At 40.1% G+C, this 21,386-nt stretch overlaps 1 protein-coding gene across 2 annotated transcripts; it reads right to left on the bottom strand.

Annotated features, from left to right (window-relative positions):
• Positions 1-1,017: 1,017 nt before the first annotated feature.
• Positions 1,018-5,244, bottom strand: LOC111261698 (uncharacterized). 2 transcript variants are annotated; one of them, XM_022835371.2, is made up of 6 exons: positions 4,855-5,244; positions 4,404-4,581; positions 3,759-3,923; positions 3,101-3,330; positions 2,886-2,973; positions 1,018-1,497 (listed from the first exon to the last, which is right to left on the bottom strand). In XM_022835371.2, the coding sequence occupies exons 1-6, from the start codon at positions 4,855-4,857 to the stop codon at positions 1,061-1,063; spliced, it is 1,101 nt and encodes a 366-aa protein (XP_022691106.1). In that variant the 5' UTR covers positions 4,858-5,244; the 3' UTR covers positions 1,018-1,060. The 2 variants fall into 2 exon arrangements, with proteins under 2 accessions (XP_022691106.1, XP_086824936.1); XM_086968810.1 differs by having other exon boundaries at positions 4,833-5,240.
• Positions 5,245-21,386: the final 16,142 nt, after the last annotated feature.

Here is a 21,386-nt window from a genome sequence, read left to right as displayed (position 1 = left end):
ACAGGCCAACGAAGGGAGTTCAACACATTGAACGCTTCTGTGCATCCACCGGTCGAGTATAAAACAACCCCCTCATGAGGATTACTCGTCCTCCTTTAATTTCCAAATGTAAACTCTCTTGCCAACTGCTTTTGCAACGAGGCGCCATGAAGTTCGATACCTTGTAGCAAGGTTTACATCCTAGGTTATTCTATACAGCTACCTACAAATGGTTACATATTGTAATAAATCATAGGCGGAAGGCTAGATTTTAGGGAAAAATACAGGAGCACCAATGATCGGCTTGTGCGAAATTGCGCCACAACGCTCATACAGGTTTTCCAAATCTTAGCACGACCATTCTAGGAACGATTAAGCCGTGGCTTGCTTCTCTAGATGCGCGCTCTTATAGTCGAGGGACACACGAATAAGGACAATTATACGTTGTTACTCTCCGTACGAGATCAACTTACCGACGACTATAGTCGTTGTTCCGAAACAAACGAATTTCGTCCCCCGATTTCAGAAGTAGAAAGGAATGAAGCTCAATTCCATAAAATCAATATATATGCTTGCTTAGAAGGACAAACGAAGTGAAGTGTCAGTTTCCTAGACCTATATTGAAGTCTTTATTCTACGTGGTCGGCCAATTCGGAATAAGTATTAACAAAAAAGAAAGTTTGCATACTGAACATATGAGCCCCGATAGAGGCCTGGATTGTGTGCAGGTCTCTAAAGGTAGTTATCTGGGCACCGACACCGATTTTAGTCATAATAAATAGATAAAAGCCTCTTTACAGCACTCATTTCATTACTCATAGCTCATATGTTGCAGAGCATTCGACCAACTCGAGTAGTAGTTGACCCTTTCTCGAGTCTTGTATTAGGCTTCCCTATCAATCAAAGCATAGTTTGATATTATCGACACACTTCATTCCTGCTACTTCATTTGGTCCTCGAACGACTAATTAATCCTACTAACACAATCGTATAGTACACAGTGGAGTTCCTCGAAAAGATCAATAATTACACGGCCTAGAGCATGCCATCTGAGTCTTTTATGAACATTGTACATCGGTAATTAAGAGTATTGGCCCTTTCCAGGCTCCTTCGACAACTTCTGTTTCGATAGGGAATTTTTTGACGAATCAGTTTTTCCTTTATGCCCTTTAGCGTTCTTACTAGCCGCTTTTTGCGGGTCCGAGATGGTAATTTCTGGTACCCCAGCACCCACAGCAACTAGCAAAGGTTTCCTGTAATGCTCTGCGAAAATGCCCGGTTCCTTTCTTTCGGGTAAGACGAGTTCAAATTCAGGAAGAGGAGCAGCACTTGGTGCAACAGAAGTACCATCTGGGCCAAGAGAAGACAAATGGGCTTCCATATCTTTCAGGGACGGGTCCAAACCGGCCACAGCGCATTCCGTCACAAACTGTTTTGCCGCGATGTATTGCGGCAAGTCTCTCTTTCTAAGCATACGGAGGTACGACTCGAGCACACGGGCTGTTGCCTCGATATCTTCTGCAAATAAGGTTATAAACAAGTTCATCTTAGTAAATTTAGACTTCATCGTAAAGTGATCCTTCTTTACACTGCTTCAGCTAAGATGCAAGAATAGAATGAAATGGCATATATATCTTACTAGTATTAGATTGATTATGGAAAATAGCTGAGCTCCTTTTTTCGATTACTTTAAACATTTCAAAATTTGTGATCAGTAATTGCAAGGTGTAATACAACTGGATAAAGAAATAGTTTTTTTTTTAATAGGGACCGTGGAAGTATATTTCGTTAGACGATATAATATCGGACGTTACAGACATTGAGGGGACGAGAACGTGGCCGTTCTTCTTTCGTTTGATAGGGGTGTCACAGCGGTTGGCTAAATCTAAATGAACAGACTATAATGATGATTTATGTAAGGACTCATGTATGTAAATGTCCTATAGAGAAATCAGAACACAATTATTTAGCAGGCGCTTGGCATGATAAAACGCCAAAGTGCAAAGAAAAAATCAAGAACTTTCGATCGAAGACCGAGAAAAGAAGCATCTGCATAAATCTCGTTGCATAATGCTCGTTGATATTTATTCCCAAAAAATGCCCCAAAACGTTGAAATAAGCTTTTACCAAATACGAAAAAAAAGATATTTTTTTTTTGTATTTTGACGGGTATTTGATAGCTAATCTTTCGAGTTCTCCTGTCCAAAAGGATGCTGTCACAGTAGGCTCTTGAATAGTATGCATTTTATACGATGAAACAAACACGCATTTTTATCTCGTGAGCCAATCATTTTATGATTATTCTGTTTGTGACTTGATTGACGTCAACCTTAGTAATAGTTTCTACAATTTATCTTGATTGGTATTATTTCTTGATCATTTATACGTGATATACTTGACGGCCGCAATTCGAGGTTGCCTGCCTAGATGTCTACTTTAGCTTGTAGTTTTGTACTTTTTTGTAGGCTTCGCGCTTGCATTTGGCCGGCAGTACATTAAAGCATGAAGGAGCGTCAACTTATACAAACGTTTTTTGGCCAGTTCGTCAAGTTTCGACTGTCTGGATTTGTACTTTATAACAAAACACTGTCATATGTATATATATTTTGGATTCACGTAGGGGCTTAAGCATATAACATACGTAGTAGTTGTCATAAAGCAAATCTCCTATTCTACTAACGCTGTTCGTAATACTCCTCAAATATTCACTGTTACTATACATAGAACTTAAGAATATCGAATACTCAAGATCGCCAGAAACACCATGATACCAAAGCAAAATACATTTGTCACTATATTCTAGGGAAGTCGGCATAGGGAACGTCTTCTGCATAGCTTTGTGTTTTGCTAGAATGTAGGTTTGTTAACGCCGTGTTCTTAAAAAATTGCTAGATAGAATAGAGTACCTCTGGCACGCGAGTTAATGAACCTGCTGTATACCAGCTCTGTTCCGTTGGGTTTTATAGGAAGGATACACCATAGCAGCAGGCATCCCTAAAAGGCAAAGATACAAATGTAGGTTAACACGATCTACAGATACCGTCCTACCAACCCCACATGAACACCGCAGGTAATCAGAAGCAGATAGCAACAAGATGCGTCATCGAAGACGCGCGCATACCTTAAAGAAGCTAATTGACAATGCTTTTGCCACGACTATGGGTATGACGAACTCGACGGCGTTAACGACCCCAAACACAACCCAATACTTCAGCCAACGTCGAATAAGTCCTGGGTTGCCACTTTCGATTGCCTTCAGCGACTCGAACCCAGGCATGGCGAGCGAAATCAACACAATAAAAATCGAGCTACTGACTCCTGATATGGCAAATAGGAACCACAATGATACGCCTGTAAAATCCTCCAAAGTATGGCCGGTGGAACAATCTGACATCTTAGATTCTAGCGACATTTAAGTATTGTGTACGACATGGCAAACGTTTGGTCATTAATAGAAGTGCACGGTTACAAAGCATCAGTATCTCTAACATTAACATCTAAAATGAACACGTCAAATTTTCACGTTCGGCAGCATAACTTCCGACGGCTGGCTTCTAGCACGAACAAAAGCCAGGGTGTCTAAGCCAAGGTGCAAACCTGCACCATTAAGTGTCCCCAAATTTCGCAGAAAAACACTCCACCACCCATTTCTTCGGATTGCTTCAAATCCGAAAAATAGCATTACTTATGAGGCCGTTTTGATCCCAACTTGTCAGTGAAACAAAACAGGTATACGGTAATGAAAACGTTGCTAATAGAGCAAATAGGTATACACTAACAGAGTAAATACTTTTCCTCTATGTTAGCTGACTTGGAGCCGTCTTCGAGTTTTTGCTTCATATAATCCGTCGCATATTCTGTCCACAACAGGTAAACTGTATTTGGAATGATAGACAGAGAATCGAAGATAGCTTGAGCGTTCACATCAGACGTCTTCGCATCATCTGTAAATGACAAAAATGTATCGGAAAAGGATGCTCCATGAGATCATTACGCGTCACATGTAATAGGCCCACAAATAATTTCTCATGTTCGTAGCGAAAGAAAACTTTCTGCGCCAGCCTCACTTGTATTACGTGCCGCTGGTCATTAACGAATTAATGACGCCGAGCATGAACCACGAAGCGAAAGCTACTACGTCACAAGTTATAGACATAGTTTTAGAAACAAAAAATGCTTATGAACGGAGACACGACCATTCCATCGGACCGGATCAGTTCATATGGCTATATTAAGGTCTCTAATCGATTTGTTTATGCGTGCTCTAAAAGCCGATGAGGAAGGACACAACCAATATAGGCCAGTCGCTAGTATCGACATTTAATTTACAAGCGCCTCCTTATTATATTTTCGTATGCACGTGCGCCTTCAGGTAAAACGTTTACGTTCTAGATCCACATACCAAAATATCAAAAATCACATACTTTCAACCCCGCCGGTGCTCGAAAAAAAGTTCTCAGTGCCAGCCATTACCGATGCATTAGCCTGGCCAACAACTTTATTTCCCAGGGAGCATGATGCATTGGCTTGCCCAGGGCCCTTTTCTGCCTCCGTTTTATCCTGCTGAGGAGGCTTGTTTGTAGGACCCGTAGGATCCGAATTCTAAAAGAGGATAAATACAATCTGATATATCTGTCTTGATTCATCATGCATGATTACTTACCTTTTAGCACGAAAGAGGAAAACAGCGAGCATACAAAGACATACGTTCTCATAATAGTACAAAATTATCTTTAACTTATAAAAAGTAACATAATCGTCGCTACAACCGTCTTTAAGATAAATACTGGGAAACCAAGACTTTGTTTTACTTGACTTGTACCAGGAACCAGTTTAGCTGTAAGTATAGATACCGGAATTTCGTCACCACGTTACCATGCTTCAATCAACGTCAGTATCCTTCCAGTTCCAAATGTCACTTATGATTCACAAGCAAATATTAGGGTCTCGTTATCCTCTTACAAATTACAACTCTCTAGCAAATAGAGTTTGCCGTTATCGCGCAAGAGACCCTTATTGCTTCGCACACCAATGACGTAACACTTTCAAGCTAATTTATTGCATCGACGCGTGCGACCGTAAGTGAAGAGTTTGAGGACTTCGCAGAGCATTCTATACGGATCAAGATATGAAACAGGGAAAACTAGCAGTTCCGAACCGAACCTCAGACTGAACCAGACTCGACACGCCTAAATTGTCTAGTATAACGACCAGCAGATCTGGAATTATGGATTAATGGCTACATCTCGATAAAAATTAATTGATTATCTATATTAATGGTAATACTATTTTGCGGACGAAAAAAAACAGCTCTTGCTTTTATTATTAATAAAGAAAAAATTGACCAATTCACATACGCAAACAGGCCTGAACCTAATCCGTGTTCCTTAATTACGACCCTTAGCTATCGTATCTTTTAACAACGTAGTTTATTGCACGAACAAGTTCATCGTGTCCTGGTCACACTCGAAATTAAGGGAATAGGTTATGGGCTAGGAGGGAAACGAAACCATCATATGCCGTGGCAGTTATGACTGGCTAGAGACTTATCAAGATGATGATGGCGTTGATGTATACTATGTACGGAGATCATTTCCGATGCAGACTACCGAGTTTCTTAGTAAAATAAGTAGTAGATACATAGATTCAACCATTGGTATTATTCCCTCGAAAAAAACGTCTCATTAGCTTAATAATATTTCTGCATTAGGTGACAGCAGAACGCTATTCAAACAATAACGGCATAGGCATTCTCCACTTGGGTACCCGGAGCTCAAGATGTTTCGGGTCCAACTCATGTTACCCTATTGAAAAGGTTCATCAGAATATCTCCTTGAACTTAATTGTCATATTTATATATAGGAACAAATAATTGAGCTGGAATTTAAACTTTCATCTAAACAGGAATGAATAAAATGATACATACACAAACAAGTAAACTGTAAGTAATTAGATGGTAAAACAAAAACGAATGCTATCATCGTCGGGGAATCTAATCCGATCAAGCAAAGAGACCATGTAATATATCAGAGCCAAAGTACGATTGACCTATGATTTGGGTATTTCTATACTATACATATTCGAGTACGACTCGAATACCTGTGGGGAGAGTAGCGATCTGGGTTCAAAGTGACCATTGATATGAGTAATATCATTAGGAGTCAGCGTTCAGTGTAGTCACCGGAGTTAGCCTGGCACAAAATCGCCTGTACTCAATTCTTCTGATGATCACGAAAAGCCTGCAGTGCTTTAGTTATCCTGATTTAACTTTCGACTCTCTTAGATCTTGTTTCTTTCTTCTATACCGTCGATATGCGCGGTGTGTTTCTAATAGTGGGCTTATGGCCTTTGTATGGTGATATTATACCCAGTGTATCGAGTATCCGTATCTGGTTTTAGCCGAAATACAGATGCTGCTCAATTTCAACACCGCCCCACCCAATGAGTATTGACTGCCCCATTGAAAGGGCCCAGTTATCCCCAAAAGTCTGTGCAGACGGCTCTGTTTTGCTCTGCATTGTTATGGATATATATATATATATACATATCTATATCAACGCCGATATTCTCGGATCGCGTATCTCCGTTATATCTTTATGGAGCCGGTGCTAACGGCGCCAATACAGAAACAGTTCTCGTGCAGTGCTTCGTAATGCACTAACAGAAGGTCTAGGCAAATTATTGAAGCTAGAAGCCAAGTTCAGCCATAATCTGTATATCGGTCTGTTCGTTGTTCGGCGACCTCTTCTTTATAGATTTTGCTCAGCCGTTATTATAATAAATATACTTATTAACAAGAGTATGCTCTACGGAAGAAAGCAAACAGCAAACAATTTTTTGACATTTTCTTAGGTGGTGGCCAAGACCTGCATTTATCACGGTGCTGAGCCTATAGGTAGTTTAAATCCAGTCATAGAAAAACAAAGAAATAGATTATCTTTAGCGCAGTTTACGTTATGCTAGAGGGCTATGTAACGAACCTGATTCATTTGAACGTTTCTTCCCTGCCCAGCTTCATATGCCTTTGTTTGGATTACAGACTTGCATTATACTTTTTTGTATATTAGGTCACTATGTTGGAATAGAAAAACAGATAGTTCCGTTGGTGATTCTATAAAAAAAAAAAAAAAAAGTTGTACAATATAGAAGCTGACTAGATTGCTTGGTCTCTAACAAGTAAACGCTCGAACGATCCAGTCCCATATCCTCAGTTACCTCTATCTTAGACGCTAGCGAGAGGCTGGGGTTTTAAATAGAGCCAACTAAATAATCATGCAAGACGTCTGCCCATTTGTCGACAGTAACTTTTAGATTAAGCTAAATTCGTCCGTTTCGTTCGGCCTCTCTCACCAAATAGAGCATGAAACGTCTAGTGGTCGGTAGAAGCGGTACAGCGAATACGATCGAGGAAAGAAAGTGTTTTTGTTACCCACGAGTAAACGCTTCCATTAGTATGATTGTACCTGTGTGGTTATGTTGACAGCGTTCTTAGTAGAAGCGGTCTTCTCTAAGTACGTAGGTGTTAAGAAAACTAGTTCGAGGAAACTGGACACTGCGGAGTATTGGGCATGTACGAAAATTGGGCATTACGTTAGCTAATTGGGATAATGCACACACTGAGGGGGCGCATGCACAGGTTCGAGTTTATGCCAACTATCATTAGTGCCCATAACTCCCTAATGATAACTACAAGTAATTAAGACATGCAGACGAAATTGCGCAATCAATTGCTTTTGTGACGACGCATATCACGCAAAGAAACGCAGAAGCGATACTGAAGTCAGGCGATAATACAGCCAATTAAGACAGCTTTCCTTCAGAATCTGCTTGGGTTTTAGAGACGCAATACAAATGCCCTTTTTCTACTAAACTGTTCTGCTTAGTGATATGGCAGCTGGGCTATTAGAAAATAGGGTAGATATACTAGCTTATTTTTTAAGTTTAGATAATAGTAAACCATGACTTGGTAAATTAATAGTGAGCTATATTGATCAGCCTAAACACTGTTCAGAACAGGTTTTTATTGACCTTTTTAAATAACTTGATGTCGAATCCGTATTATAGATAGTTGGAGGATACTTTTGGGCAAGGTGATATGTCGATGTGTATGTAGTTCATACACACCCACACGCACACACATACTGAAATCATGACCTACAGAAACTTACAAATATAACAAACTAAACTGGTTCGTTGATTACTAGACTTCAAAGCATAAAAAACCTGGTAAGGCAAGTCGAGTTGAAAGATCATCACAAAATGAAGTGTTTTTTAGGGTCAGTTTTCAGTTACGGCTTGTTCCTTCAATGGCTTGTTCAAAATTCTATTCAGTTTCATGCCTCCAACACATTTTTTATGATGACCATATTCACAGCAATACCAGTGATAGTGATAATTTCTAAATGTTTGATAACCCTCATTTCTCCCATATCAGTTCTTTTCGTTATTTTATCCATGGTAAGGGTGGAAAATGCCATTCAATATCAATATGCGTTTCATCAAGCGGCATTAAATTCGATCTATCCGTACAAGCGCCGTTCTGCGCCACGAGAACTGTAGTTTCCTACGTATACCCCGTTCAGAAATGTTGAACATAATTTCACATTTCTTCCCCTAATAGTGGAACTCTTTTATTTTATCCTTATTCATGTTTCCTATCATATTCAACGCTTCAAGTCAGACAGATCATACGGGGGATAAGGGCAGGATCCTGTTCTATTCGATGGATGTAGTCGATCGTAAAATCCAACCCATTTTCAGCCGTAGCATTTACCCTGCAGAGTTGGTTTTTACCATTCGAGCCAATAAGCCAGCCCTGCATATCGCAGAGCTTCAGGACTATGAGATCCAGTGAGGTAGTAAAAGCGCGTGCACATTTATCCTTGTTGCCAGTGGCTGGGGGTTGGTGAGGGCTATGGAGAAGTGGACTGATTTCTCTCGCTGACGGCAGACGCCGGCATTCCACCGAAAAATTCTGCACTGTTCTAGGCAACCCACGTCAGGCCCCTGGTATCAACCTTTCCAGGGCGCACGCTTCTTGTCTACATATATACATTCACATCCCCAGACGTCCATTCATACAAATCTAACCAAACACTGGGCCTTCTACATCTGGCGCGCTGCATCCGAGCAGCCAAGCAGTTCCACCATGATTGCGGAAGCGCTCGCTTCGAAAAACAGGGTATTGAAATGTCTCTTCCGACAGGGAAAATTATTGCGTCTCGCGCCAACACCATCCGTATTCAGTTTTTAGAAAACGAAAGCTAACACTCGATGGAAGAAAAATACGCCCTGTGGAAATACATGTACAAGGACAACAAAAGGATTCGGATTGGGTCTTACCACAATGCTCGTAGTTTTTAAAAGCACGTCATTTATCCTTTTTACATTAGTAGGGAGCCTACGAGCGCCAGTAGTGGCCGATAGGTAGTGGTTCAACGTAACCGAAATCAAACTGTGGCGTTTCCTCGCTGCTCAGTAACTCGATGGTATGATTAACGATAGCTTTTTATGAACGCAAAAACGATTACGGTCGATCCGTCATGAAAGGTTGGCGGATGGCCGTGGATGGATACAAATTCAGGATTTTGACGAAATGTCGTCTACTCAATGCTAGCTTTTAATTAATAGAATGCGCTTTTATAGCAGTACTGATACACACATATTCTAAATTTTAATTTCTCTGATGGGACAGTTTGATAGAATTTGAACAAATAGCTTTGCAATTAACAATAGATCGCCCAAATGGGAGATCCGAACCAGAATAAATATACACATGTGGTACAAAGAAAATGCAAGCCATAATGTCTGAACGCAGAGTCGAAAAGCAACGGCTTGATCTACGGTGATCAGCTCTGTATTTTCTTGGTATTTTCTTCTCGAATCCGAATCTAGAATGGAGGCACATCAGCTATTCTAAGCGTTTTTATTTTCAATGTTTACAAATATGGATAGCGTAATCCAAAAGATGGCTCATGCACGTCTACCTTGAAGCCTGTTCTTTCTGAATGGGGCTGAGCAACTTGCAGGAAGGGAGTGCCGACAAGGCGAACTTACCGCCTAGGTCCAACTTCTCGACAGTTCATTGAATTGCGCTTATAGCGGTGGCATTGAAAACGCTAGCAGCGATCATAACCAGAATCCATAGAGCTGAAAGAAAGTTATTAAGCTCGTCCTTTTTTTAACGCATCTTTTGTGCCTCTCTGAGACTGAAACTAAACTGAAGAGCGCGGACATTTGCTCAGAACAGAAGAAAATGACCGTAGATGTTGGCCATCAAATAAATGACTTTCTCATTGCGAGCTTCACCACAATCCAAAATTGAATCCCATAGAAAAAGGGGCTCGTCCCGCGTCTACGCAGGTTCAGCGTACAAAATCTCGTAATGCAATCTTATAAACAAAGAAAAACAATGCGTTAATTATAAGAGACAAGTTTTCGATACACGAAAGCTACTTTTGAATTTATGCAACAGAACTTCATATTCATGTGTTACGCTAGGTCAATTTATGGTGACGCTCTATTTTTACATGCGGGGTACTTTTTCTGATCAAACACTTTCAATACTTTGCCCAACAGATTTCGTTCTGCTGTTCTGTAATATTAATTCTTTAATAGAAAAACAAATTTACACGTCTCAACAAAAACATGTTGTGCGAGCGGCCGGCAAAAAGAGTGGAGCTGTTTTCAGAAGAAGGCTCTGAGGAAAATTCTTTCATAAAAAAGTGAATTTTCCTCAGAGTACAACACGACCTAGGTATACATATATACATATGTACACATAATAAAAACCTGTTCAGACAGCCTGGAGCTAAAAAAATAATACTCGACTCGACAGTGCTATCTGTTAGCGTACAATTTAATGATTTTTTTTTTTTTTCATTTCTTTCAGATGGTTTTTTTCTTACGTTCTCAGAATGTTTTCGTCTGGCGAAGCCAACTTGCAAAAAATAACTATAAATCTTTAAAGCTGTTGGTTTTTTTCGACGGAAATATCGAAACTGGAGCAAAAGCTTTTATGGTGGGTGAAATTTGACTCTAAAGTTAGGGCAAAACAGATGTGCTGGCAACAAGTTAATAGGTATACAGCCGAAAGGGCATTTGTTTATACTATAAATAAATCGCATTTTTTTCACTATTCAATCTTTTACCATGACAAGAACTATAGGATAAATCAGTTATAAAGCCCTATACATACAAACTTCACTCAATGTAGAGCATAGGATAGATTCAATAGATATCCGCACAATTTACTGTGAACTTTGAATTTTAAAATCTTATATTTGAACGCATAAAAAAAACTTATACAATTAAATTGATTTAAGAGTAATGATAGTAATAGCCGATTCTAATGTACGACCACAGAGTATACGATACATGTCGCTTCTCTGACAAATGTAAATTTTTTCTAGAAGACATCTTTTCTTCAAAACGTTAGCATAGAATAACTTAAGCAATTCATTACTGGCTTTTGTTAAACGGCTACCGGAAGAAGGTTTAATGCCTTTTTCACTCTAGCTACTATCTCTTACATAATTTTTATATTTTTGAAATTCGACGGCCTCTAGTGATATGAGTGCTTTTTCTCTTCCTTGACTCTTCTTATCTTCGCTTGTCTTCAGATGGGCCGATTCGTTTTATTTCTAACTTTGTTTTCTTCTATGTCTGATTTGTCTGTCCTCTGTTCTGTGCACATATCGGATGTTGATTGCGATAAGCTAAAGACAGCCAATCCTTTGTTCTTCAAGGCTGAAGGTTTTTGTCTGTTATACCACTAGCAGCAGTAGCAGTAAACGAGCGTATAGGGTTGGGAAAACAAGTATGCTACGGCGATGGGTTTCTCCAGTACAATGTGTTACGTGCAGAACACCCGTATGTACCTATTCCACTCATCCTTCTTGTACATACTCACAAACAGAACGCTTGGCATGTGCTATCATCTGGGCTGAAATGGTAGACTTCAACTCAGACTCTACCGCTAAGTCAGAGTCTACCGCTAAAGGTACCGACCCGGACTGATAAATGGTATCGGAATTGACGCAAGTTTTTACTGCTGCATATGTCTTTGTACACATACCGTCGAAAAAGGAAAGGGTCCGCTCGGCAAAGCTCGAGGGATAACTTAAAGGTGAATGATGAGAAGCTGTGGTAATTGGACTTGTGTCGGTCGCGCGCCTCTTAGGACATTGTGGATGGCGCGACTAAACGAAGGAAGAGCGGATTTGTCTGCTGCGGCGCCGCGGAAGTAGCCGAGGGTCTGGTGTTCGAGTCAACCTAGCAGACGGACACCGTTTGTCCACACTGTGCTAGTGTGCATTCGGCTTGTCTGTAACCAGAGGGCTGCGCCAAGTACAACAACATTGAAATTTCCGGGAAGTGTATGCTAAATAGCGAATGATGTAATGAGGGAGCCAGACAGGGACACAAATGATATCAAGACAGACATGGATCTTCATTCAGGGATGAAAAAAGTATTCTGTATGAATAAACTAAATATCTCTTCAAAACATCTTTCGTTTTTCAAGTACAAGACAAATATAGTGTTTGACGTGTTATGATTAAGCGATCATTGAGTTCTTCTTGGTATCGAGTCAAAGAAATCTATAAATATATCCCTTATTTCATGCATTTTGCACACCTTCGTCTGTATGAAGTAGTGTGTATTTCTGACATTGGTGACGCGTAGCTCATATGCCCTAATATACCTGAAACGGAGAACATCAAGGTTCAGGCGGTTCCTGAACTGCTTCTCAAAAACTCTTATTGTGACATTCATTTTTCATCAAGTTCTGACACGTAGCTCAACATAACATTTACGAAGTGCTTGAAAACGTCTCGCGATAGTCACGCGCGCCTAGTAGGTTCTGAGTAATCATTTAACTTGTCAGAAATACAAAATTCAGTAGCGTATTCTGTTAAGTTCTTTAAACATGGTCGCTAGCGTATTCTGATCAAAAACAAGAACAAAGAGGCTGCCAAATTGTAATGGAACCAACAAGTTCCCTTAGAACTTCTGTTTGGAAGTTTGGCGCCTGTGTAATTACTGTCAGAGAACATAAACATCTGTTTTCGAAAGCAAAAACAGTATTACTTCCTGTTTTGTCATTGTTCCTGTTCGTAATATTCATATTTTAGTACGGTTTCACGATTAAGCGCAACTCGAAACTATACTTAGATATATGCTAAAATTACCCCTAAAGGTAACCAATCATGATGGAGACAAATTTTCTATTCTAGCTATATATTCCTCATTTACATAGTATAGCTACGAACGCTGAAATTCATCAAACTACAAAATGAAAAGATACGTTTCGAGCGTCAAAAAAAAAGATTGTCTTGGTTTACTTTTGCTCTTGTACATTGGGTAGGTATAGAGCCAATGAGTTTCCTTCTGTGTCATTCATTTCAGGCATATTTTACTCTAATTTGACAACGATCTCGAGCCTATGACTAACTCCGATCAATTGCAGGGGCTTTGGCTACAGTTTCAAAAATCGGCTCACACATCTGCGGCTCGAACAGAACACAGGAACGTATTGAGGTTAAACAAAGCAAAATTGGCATTGCGACTCGGGAAGCTTGGAAACAGGAGAGTCTTGTTAGCATACGGGTCACGTCGAGAGCAATTGAGGTCGGTCACGAAGAGAGGACCTGAAACGGTGGGCAAAGATTCGGAATCCAAAATGGTACCATGCAGGGTTGTACGACAAGGCAAAACTGAGTCTACACAGGCATTGGGGTGATCAGAGACGTTGTTCCTAGAAACGCCAATGGAATACTTACATTCGTAGATAACGACGTTCAACTGAGTAGCAACTGACTTTTACCCCAAACACTGCTTAGGAAGAAGCGTGGACGCGTTTCGCGTGAATTCGAGAGGCTTCAGTGGTTTGTACACGGTTTACGGGACCATCCCGCCATGCGGGCTGAACTTGGGGAAAGGTGACGGAGGGACGCCTCAACAGAACGTCGTCGAGAAAAAGCGTAAATTCTTCTTGTCGCGGATCATGGAACGTCGAAACGATCACGACTGCGGCCAACCAGCCCCGCTACCTCAACTGAGTAGAGTACAGGGAAAGAAAGGCTGTTCCGCTTGGAGCAAGGCCCGTAAGTTTCTTTTATTTGGAATCACGCTGGTCACTGTCTCGCAAAGCATGGTTCACTGGCCTCGTGAGGCCATGCACCAGCCCACAGAAAGGTGCTTGTGCTATTCATAGGGGTTGAAATATACTTGATAATGGCTAGAAAGACGTCTGGCTGTAGATGAACGACTTTGCTCGATGACATACGAGTACAGAGGACGGTCCTGGTAACAATCTTTCTCCCGCTCGAGTACTGCTTTTCACAAACGCTTTCGCACTTTCTCTCAGAAGCAAGCGAACAGATCCAACGAAGAGGCAAAAAGCTTTTAGGGAGGGAGAAGCAGGGAATCGTACAAAGTTAAACGGCGTCAATGTAACGGTCTAAATTCGAGGATAAACGGTAAGACTCGGTTTGAACGGTGCCCGCAAATAAAGGTATACGATAATACCAGGGGTTTTATGATGGCGTTTTTAGCATCTCCTTCTTTGAGAATTAGGAATTATTTTAAGATTAGGTTGTATACTGCGAATACTGCCTATCACCTTTCACCTGTACACTTCGACCAATAAATGTATAACATTTTGGAATATAATTCATTCATGAGGACTTCATCAAGTTTCTAGCAAGCAGAGAAACATGTTTGGCCTTCAAGTTCGGATGTCGATGGAAATATAGAGCATAGGTCGTTATTGGTCATTTACCTCGTCTTTTTTATATATAATGGTACATAGGGACATACATTCGTATTTGAAGCACGCTCCTCGAATTGATTTCACTTCGTATTGTTAAAAAATTAGTGACTATTTTTTCCCTATCAATCTAATCTTAACGATGCGTATCATCAAATGGGAAATATCTAGGATTCTGTAATAAATTCTTAACTATTTACTACACAAAAGATAGCGATAATTTTTTAAATTGCTTCAGTCAACATTACAAAGACTTTTCGTAGTAATGGCGAGAGAAATTAACGTTCTTTGTCCATTTGTTCAATAAGCCTATTGTGTAAACATAAAACTGCAGGTCAACCTGCCTGAACCTAACAATAGAGCCTTCGAAAACTATGTAGGTGCCGATAACCTGTCGATGAGCAATTTATATTAATAATGAAGTGACGATGAATAAGCTCATTGCTAGAAGATTTCGTTATATGGAAACGTTTGTCTAAAGTATTTCGAGCGTACACTTATTGAAGCAGCTCCTTGATTGCTGACTACACTGTATGAATCTATAAACTCAATACAGACAAATCAGCGGATAAATATATTGAGTGGGTTTCGAGGCGTCTCAAGAAACAAGCGCGTTCGAGAGCATGTGATGATAAATTGAAGATATCGACCCTCTGTTCTTCGTCTGATTGATAAAAAACGAAGAGAAACGTTTTAACGACATGGTCTGGCCTGCATTTAAGATGGTGTTGTACGCCTCTATAACTCGCACGGTCTACAGATTTGTGATTTATCAGTTCGAAAGGACTATATCGAGTGGCTGTTAACAACGTATTTTCCTAGCACCCAGGCCAGGGGACAAGTAAATGCGATCATTAGATTTCTATTGCTAAATCTTTTTTGGGTTCAAACGACTTCGCACTTCTCGTCACAGATACAATTTAACATAAAGGGTTTACAAAAGCGATCGATATGCGTCAACGTATCTTCGAAAGCACGCTGAAACCTATTTATGTACGACTTCGATTTACTTTGAATGTAGACTGATCGACATATATCGACTATGTTTACTATGCATTACAGGAAACAATTATCTAGAGAACCATAACTCTGAAGCAGTCGAGAAACTAGCTTTATCTCAAAACGCTCAATCTTTCATTATGGAATAAGCTTGAAAATAGCTGGTTGAAAATGTCACAGTGTTTCAGCAAAAATGTCGCTGATAACGTTTACACATCTTGCGTAGGCCATTTTAGAACACCGTGAACGCGATCGTAATTTCAACGTTTCCATGTCTTCCTGGCGTATGCGTTTTTTTCGTTCCTAAACTCTATCGAACTACTTGCCCAATGAAGTGTTCACTGCCTTGAGGAGTGGCAGAGGGTTTACCTAAGGCCCCGAACTTTCTGAATTGGAAAAGCTAACTTTTAAAGTACGTCTTCAAAATAGACGACGCGTTCAAAAGCCACTCAAGTATAAATGTACATAACTGTCTTAAGGCTATTATGTGTAATGTAAGTTTTTATTGATCAATGAGCGACGTTATTAAACGACGATAAGTAAATAACAACTTATTAACGGATACGTACGTACATAGGTTGGCTATTCCGATCGGAGAACTTTGTCCTAATGGATTTATGAGGTTGGGTTAAAGTTTCCACATAAAATATGAACACACTGATTATCGTAAAGAGAAAGTGGTACCTCTATTCCACTGACACGTTGTTAACGTTAAACAAATATTGTTTGGTTTTAAAAGGGAAATGGCTTAGAAAGTAAATATATTTATGTAGATCTGAATCCGAGCTGCTTCTTACGATAAATAAATTGTGAGAAAAAAAAAGTGCTAGTAATTAGTCAGTCCATTATAAGCTGATTTTCACTAGTACTGTTGTTCCAGAGTACTATTAAGATCTATCTACCACCATTTATCTTGAACAACATTTCCGATTTAGATAATTTTCTTTCTTTAATGCTATATCTAACTACATTTGTTTGTATCTAGCTAACTACATTTGTTTACTCGGATATGTTTTGTAACATATACTGATGGTGGGGCGGATCTAGCTCAATATCTGATTCATGTGTTAATATGTTATAGAGATGTTATGTTTTTGTTATGTGTGGGTACGCGCCCACCCTGTGAATACGTGTACAAACAATATGCATACATTGACGAACTACATATAAACACATACAGATTCTACAATTTTGCACAGACATCCGACATCTGCTTTTTACCAGTTGCTCTATGAATGGTTCGTCCGTTACGAAAGGGAGAATTAAGCAATCGATTAGGTGGCAATATTATAACACTATAAAACGAACGAGATGGAAGACAATTTCGAACTGGACCAGCACCCGATTTAACCTGCACAAAATATCGTGAACGTTAGTAGTCCTTCTAGCTTTTATGCGAGTATAATTTCAGGCACAACACAGCCAGGACCCGAACTAGTACAAGGTTCAACCAGTGTAAAAATACATTTCGTCACAATTCATTTTTAGCCTAGTTATTCGTCGGTGTAAGTTCATTAAAACTTAACTTAACTAGATTCAAACCTTTACACACGTAAAAATTTAACGTATGTACGCGACCGCTATGTACTTCAGGCTTCATCTATAACAACACTGTAAAAAGCATTTTGAATTTTCACCATAGCGCTTGACTGATAATATTGCAAGTAATGCCTATTTCTGTTAGCTAACCTGTACAGCTATATAAAATATCAATCGTTTCCGATCTCGCGGCCTAAAATACGGTCCTAATCAATGATTTGATATTAATCGATACCCATTATTATTGAGATATAATATAGATGCTCTCCTGCAGGGTTCTGCTTGGCTTTTTTACGCTGCCTATTTGACTCGGAAACGTCGATTGTATCGCAAATGTTGCTCAGTCGTCAAGTTGAATTTGTGCGTGCTTAGTGCAACTTATTGCACGACTCCTTTTTACCTCAACTTTAAACCGTAACCTGTTTCATGATCTTCAGGGTCAACGTTGACAAACAATTACGTACTTGGTATATGTACAAACTCTAGTAGGACTGACAAACTATTATCGACTGGCCAGTGAAAAGCTAGCTCTCACCCATTAGTCTATTGGGCATAACGACTTCGGCGACGTATACGCCTCTTTGCACTTTTTCCCACCTTACGATGTTAGCTGCGCTCGCTGAAGTTACGTTTCCGATGTTAAACACGTAAAGAATGTCCTTGCAACTGCAGGATATCTTAGTATGAAAGCCTACCCCAATGGTAACAGTCCGCTGGGGTTGTTTCAAGATAATACTGGAGAGGTTTCACTGCCAATTGACTTCGGAGCAAACGGGTGTTTTTAGCATGCTAGTCACGATTAGAATAAGTAACAATAATAATATAATTATCTGTAATCAATCACTCGTTAGGTGCTTAATTCTCCAGCTGCCAAAGAGAACGATAATCTTGTGTCATGTATTTGCAATGACTAAATATTAGGTTGGATTCAGAGCAAAATCATTTTATATACAGCGGCTAAATTTATCAACTGAAAATAAAACTCAACATTTTTTCCTTTCTAGTGCATGTTTTCCTTAAGCTTTTGCTGGCACAGTGGACTATGTACCCAGTGTGTTAGCAGCATAACCTTCGCCTATGTTCGCATAAGTTCGAAGTACTTTGGAGCTATGAAGTTGATACAGATTATTCATCTACATTATCTGTGTAGTTTTACAGATGTCGACACCTTTTAAAATAGGCATGTCATGATAAATCCATAGGGCCATTGATAGGTCTCCGTGTAGGCATTGGTAAATTTAATCAAATTGATAACAATTAGCAAAGGGATAATTTAGATAGTGATCTCGCAAGGCTATGTAATGGAGCTTAGGAGTTGACCGAATTCTGCTACACAGACCTACGTGATATGTCCCAGTATTTAGGCCTTAGAGATTTTACAGATACAACTCTTACCTGATACACTCCATCTTTGCGTCTCGTAATGTGCTGCAGACCTATTGATAATGTGCCTATTTAAGCTAATCACTTGCTTACAGTTGCCATAGTTTCTAGCAGGCGTTGTGAAATCCGACGAATCAGATCCTCACTCGTTTGCTTTCGGGTCGTTAATGAATGTGCGATAACTTAACTTACTATTTCTGGGACGTTAAGCCTTCGTGCACGAATAACGGTGTTTCAGATAGCAGGCGGAATAGCTAGTTGCGTACTGTCGCGTGAAGGCCCAACATTAACTTGAAGACAGCCGATTCGACTCCGATATAGTCATTGCCAGATGATCTGAAGTTCGTAACTGTTTTTTGTGCAATGTTCAGAGCGACTGGTTTGAGAGCAGTGTCCACTGATGGTTTCTGAGATGTGGATTACAATCGTTCCCGAACGGAACTCAAACGAAGTTTTGGCATCGACAAAAGCAGCATTTAGAAAACGTCTCGAACGCTTTAAAATCCCTTTGGTATTTTTAACCAGCCCTGTAAAGGCTTCCATAATCAATTTACCGGCATAAAATCTCTGTATATTATTCGGCTGGCAACGCATCGCGGCAAGAAGTTAGGCGTCGTGCGAAAATGCTTATAAATGAATGCTTTTCTTTATATAGATATAATCATGTATATACATTATATATATATATATATATTATTACAGTAATATATATATGTATATAATAATAATAAATAATATTCCGGTCCTTTCCATTAAGAACTACGAGTACTCTGTAATATAAATCTGAAGAACAATGTAAATAATTATTCTTCAGATTTGCATTTGTAAGTTTGTAACGGGTGTCTAGCTCTATCGATACGTATGTTCGGCTAAGTTTTACGAGCAACTGTATATTATTTAAATGGGAAAATGCAATAGCTTCCTTATTAATCTGCTCAGGAAACATTGTAAGCATTGGAGAAGCTAGAACGAGCAGAGCGTAACATGCCGTCGTGATTTTCTTATTTGTTGCTAAATTTACCGATCCTGAAAAATCGTTCCGCGCTTTAAAACGCAGGCCGATGCGTCCAATAGGATCAAAACTAGGATAGGTCGAATCTGCAATGAGCTCACCCTCAAAAATGAATCGCCGTTATTTGAATTTCCTTTCTTGACTCTGGCTTCATTCTCTGCGCTTTGATCATTTTTACTGTTCCTTTCACAGTTTGACGCTCCGCGTCCGAATCGAACAACTTAAATGGAGACAAGTTTTGAATCATTCGGTTAGTCGAGCGTGCTTGGGGCGAATGGTGTCTGCCCCCTCAAAAACGCGACTGGGCTTGTCTTCAGTGCAGTCGTGTCTTCGAATAGCGCAAGATGAGTAGTCGGATTTTGTTTGGCGAGATGCTTTGAATAGCACTTATCAATCTGGTAAACAACAACTCCAGCGTCCTGCAAAGAGAGAGGGTGTGTCCCGAGGTATAGATGTGGCCATTGAAGATTTGCACATCCCATGGCAAGCATCACTTATCTGTTGTTTTCTTTTATCTCGTATCCAAAAGTGCCGTCTGCAACCTACCTAGGTCGGATTCCACTATAGAAGAAGGTCTATGCTAGAGCTACTTCGTAGTCTTTGGCTGACTTAAACCGGACTTCGCATCGCCAGGCTGTAACGATAATGTGCCACCCTCAACGTATAATAACATCGCGGCGATAGGGGCAGTTGTTGGATCGGCCAGCGGGGCGGGGGGTAGGGTAAGTGGAAAAGAAGGTGGGGTGGTAACTGTGCAGGCGGCACTCATGGCCCTATGAGAGCAAGGAGCTGCTGGATGGATGGAACTACCCGCTGGGTGGAATCCTCAAGTGGTAAAGAGAAGTGGAAGAGCGAAAAGGAGAGTCAATGAGAAGCGGGAAGCAAGTGACAACCGATCTACTTGATCGGTGGCAAAAAGCAGCGAGGCTCAGACAAAAGTGAAAACTGCCTGTCACTGGTCAGTATGGAAATTTCCGCGGGGCCAGTGGTCAAACAGTATTGGCAGGCTGACGGCTCTCGATAGTTTGTCTTTTGCGAGTATTAGTGAATACCTTCAATTCGTGACTATTTCAGATGAATTATTTTCCCGGTGTACGAAATGGCTTGCACTACGATAGGATACAACGACTGTAGATTCGTCACCTCAAAGGCGTGCCACTTTTCCCCGCTTCATTAAGCGGGAAATTTTGAATGATTTAGGCTAGCGTATCGCGCGCGACTGCTAAAGATTCTAGTTGTCTCTTTCTTAACATCACTCAGCTCGGTAATGATAATTAGATATAGTGAATACCGATCACGTTAATTCGGTAATAACTAGCGGCACCAGACATATTGGTCGTATTGGAGTACACTACGGAAAAGAGCGTTATTGCCTGGTCATGTGAAAATCCAATATCAGAAAACAGCGCTTGTCAAAAATTGCACTTCTATCCGAATCTCTGCGGCGGAGCAAAGCTGCCTGACCGTGTTAGTGCCTCAATTGTTAATGAAATAGTATAGAGCTTTTTGTTAGTTATCCCTGTTATAAACTACATTTCATCTCTTTGTCAAGGTTTTGGCTATGTATATGTTAAAGCCAAAGGTTAATAACAGATTATAAAAGGGGATATATATATCAATTTTAATACTGAACTATCCTGCAATTATTTAAACACGTGCGACTTTCTGTGAGGGTATCTGAGTCTATTGCAGTCTTTACAGGG

The sequence above is a fragment of the Varroa jacobsoni genome, unplaced genomic scaffold (assembly GCF_002532875.2).
Source record: "Varroa jacobsoni isolate VJ856 unplaced genomic scaffold, vjacob_1.0 scaffold_587, whole genome shotgun sequence".
NCBI classification, from domain to species: domain Eukaryota; kingdom Metazoa; phylum Arthropoda; class Arachnida; order Mesostigmata; family Varroidae; genus Varroa; species Varroa jacobsoni.
Note: the sequence above shows the minus strand (reverse complement) of the source record. Positions and strands in the feature narration are given on the sequence as shown.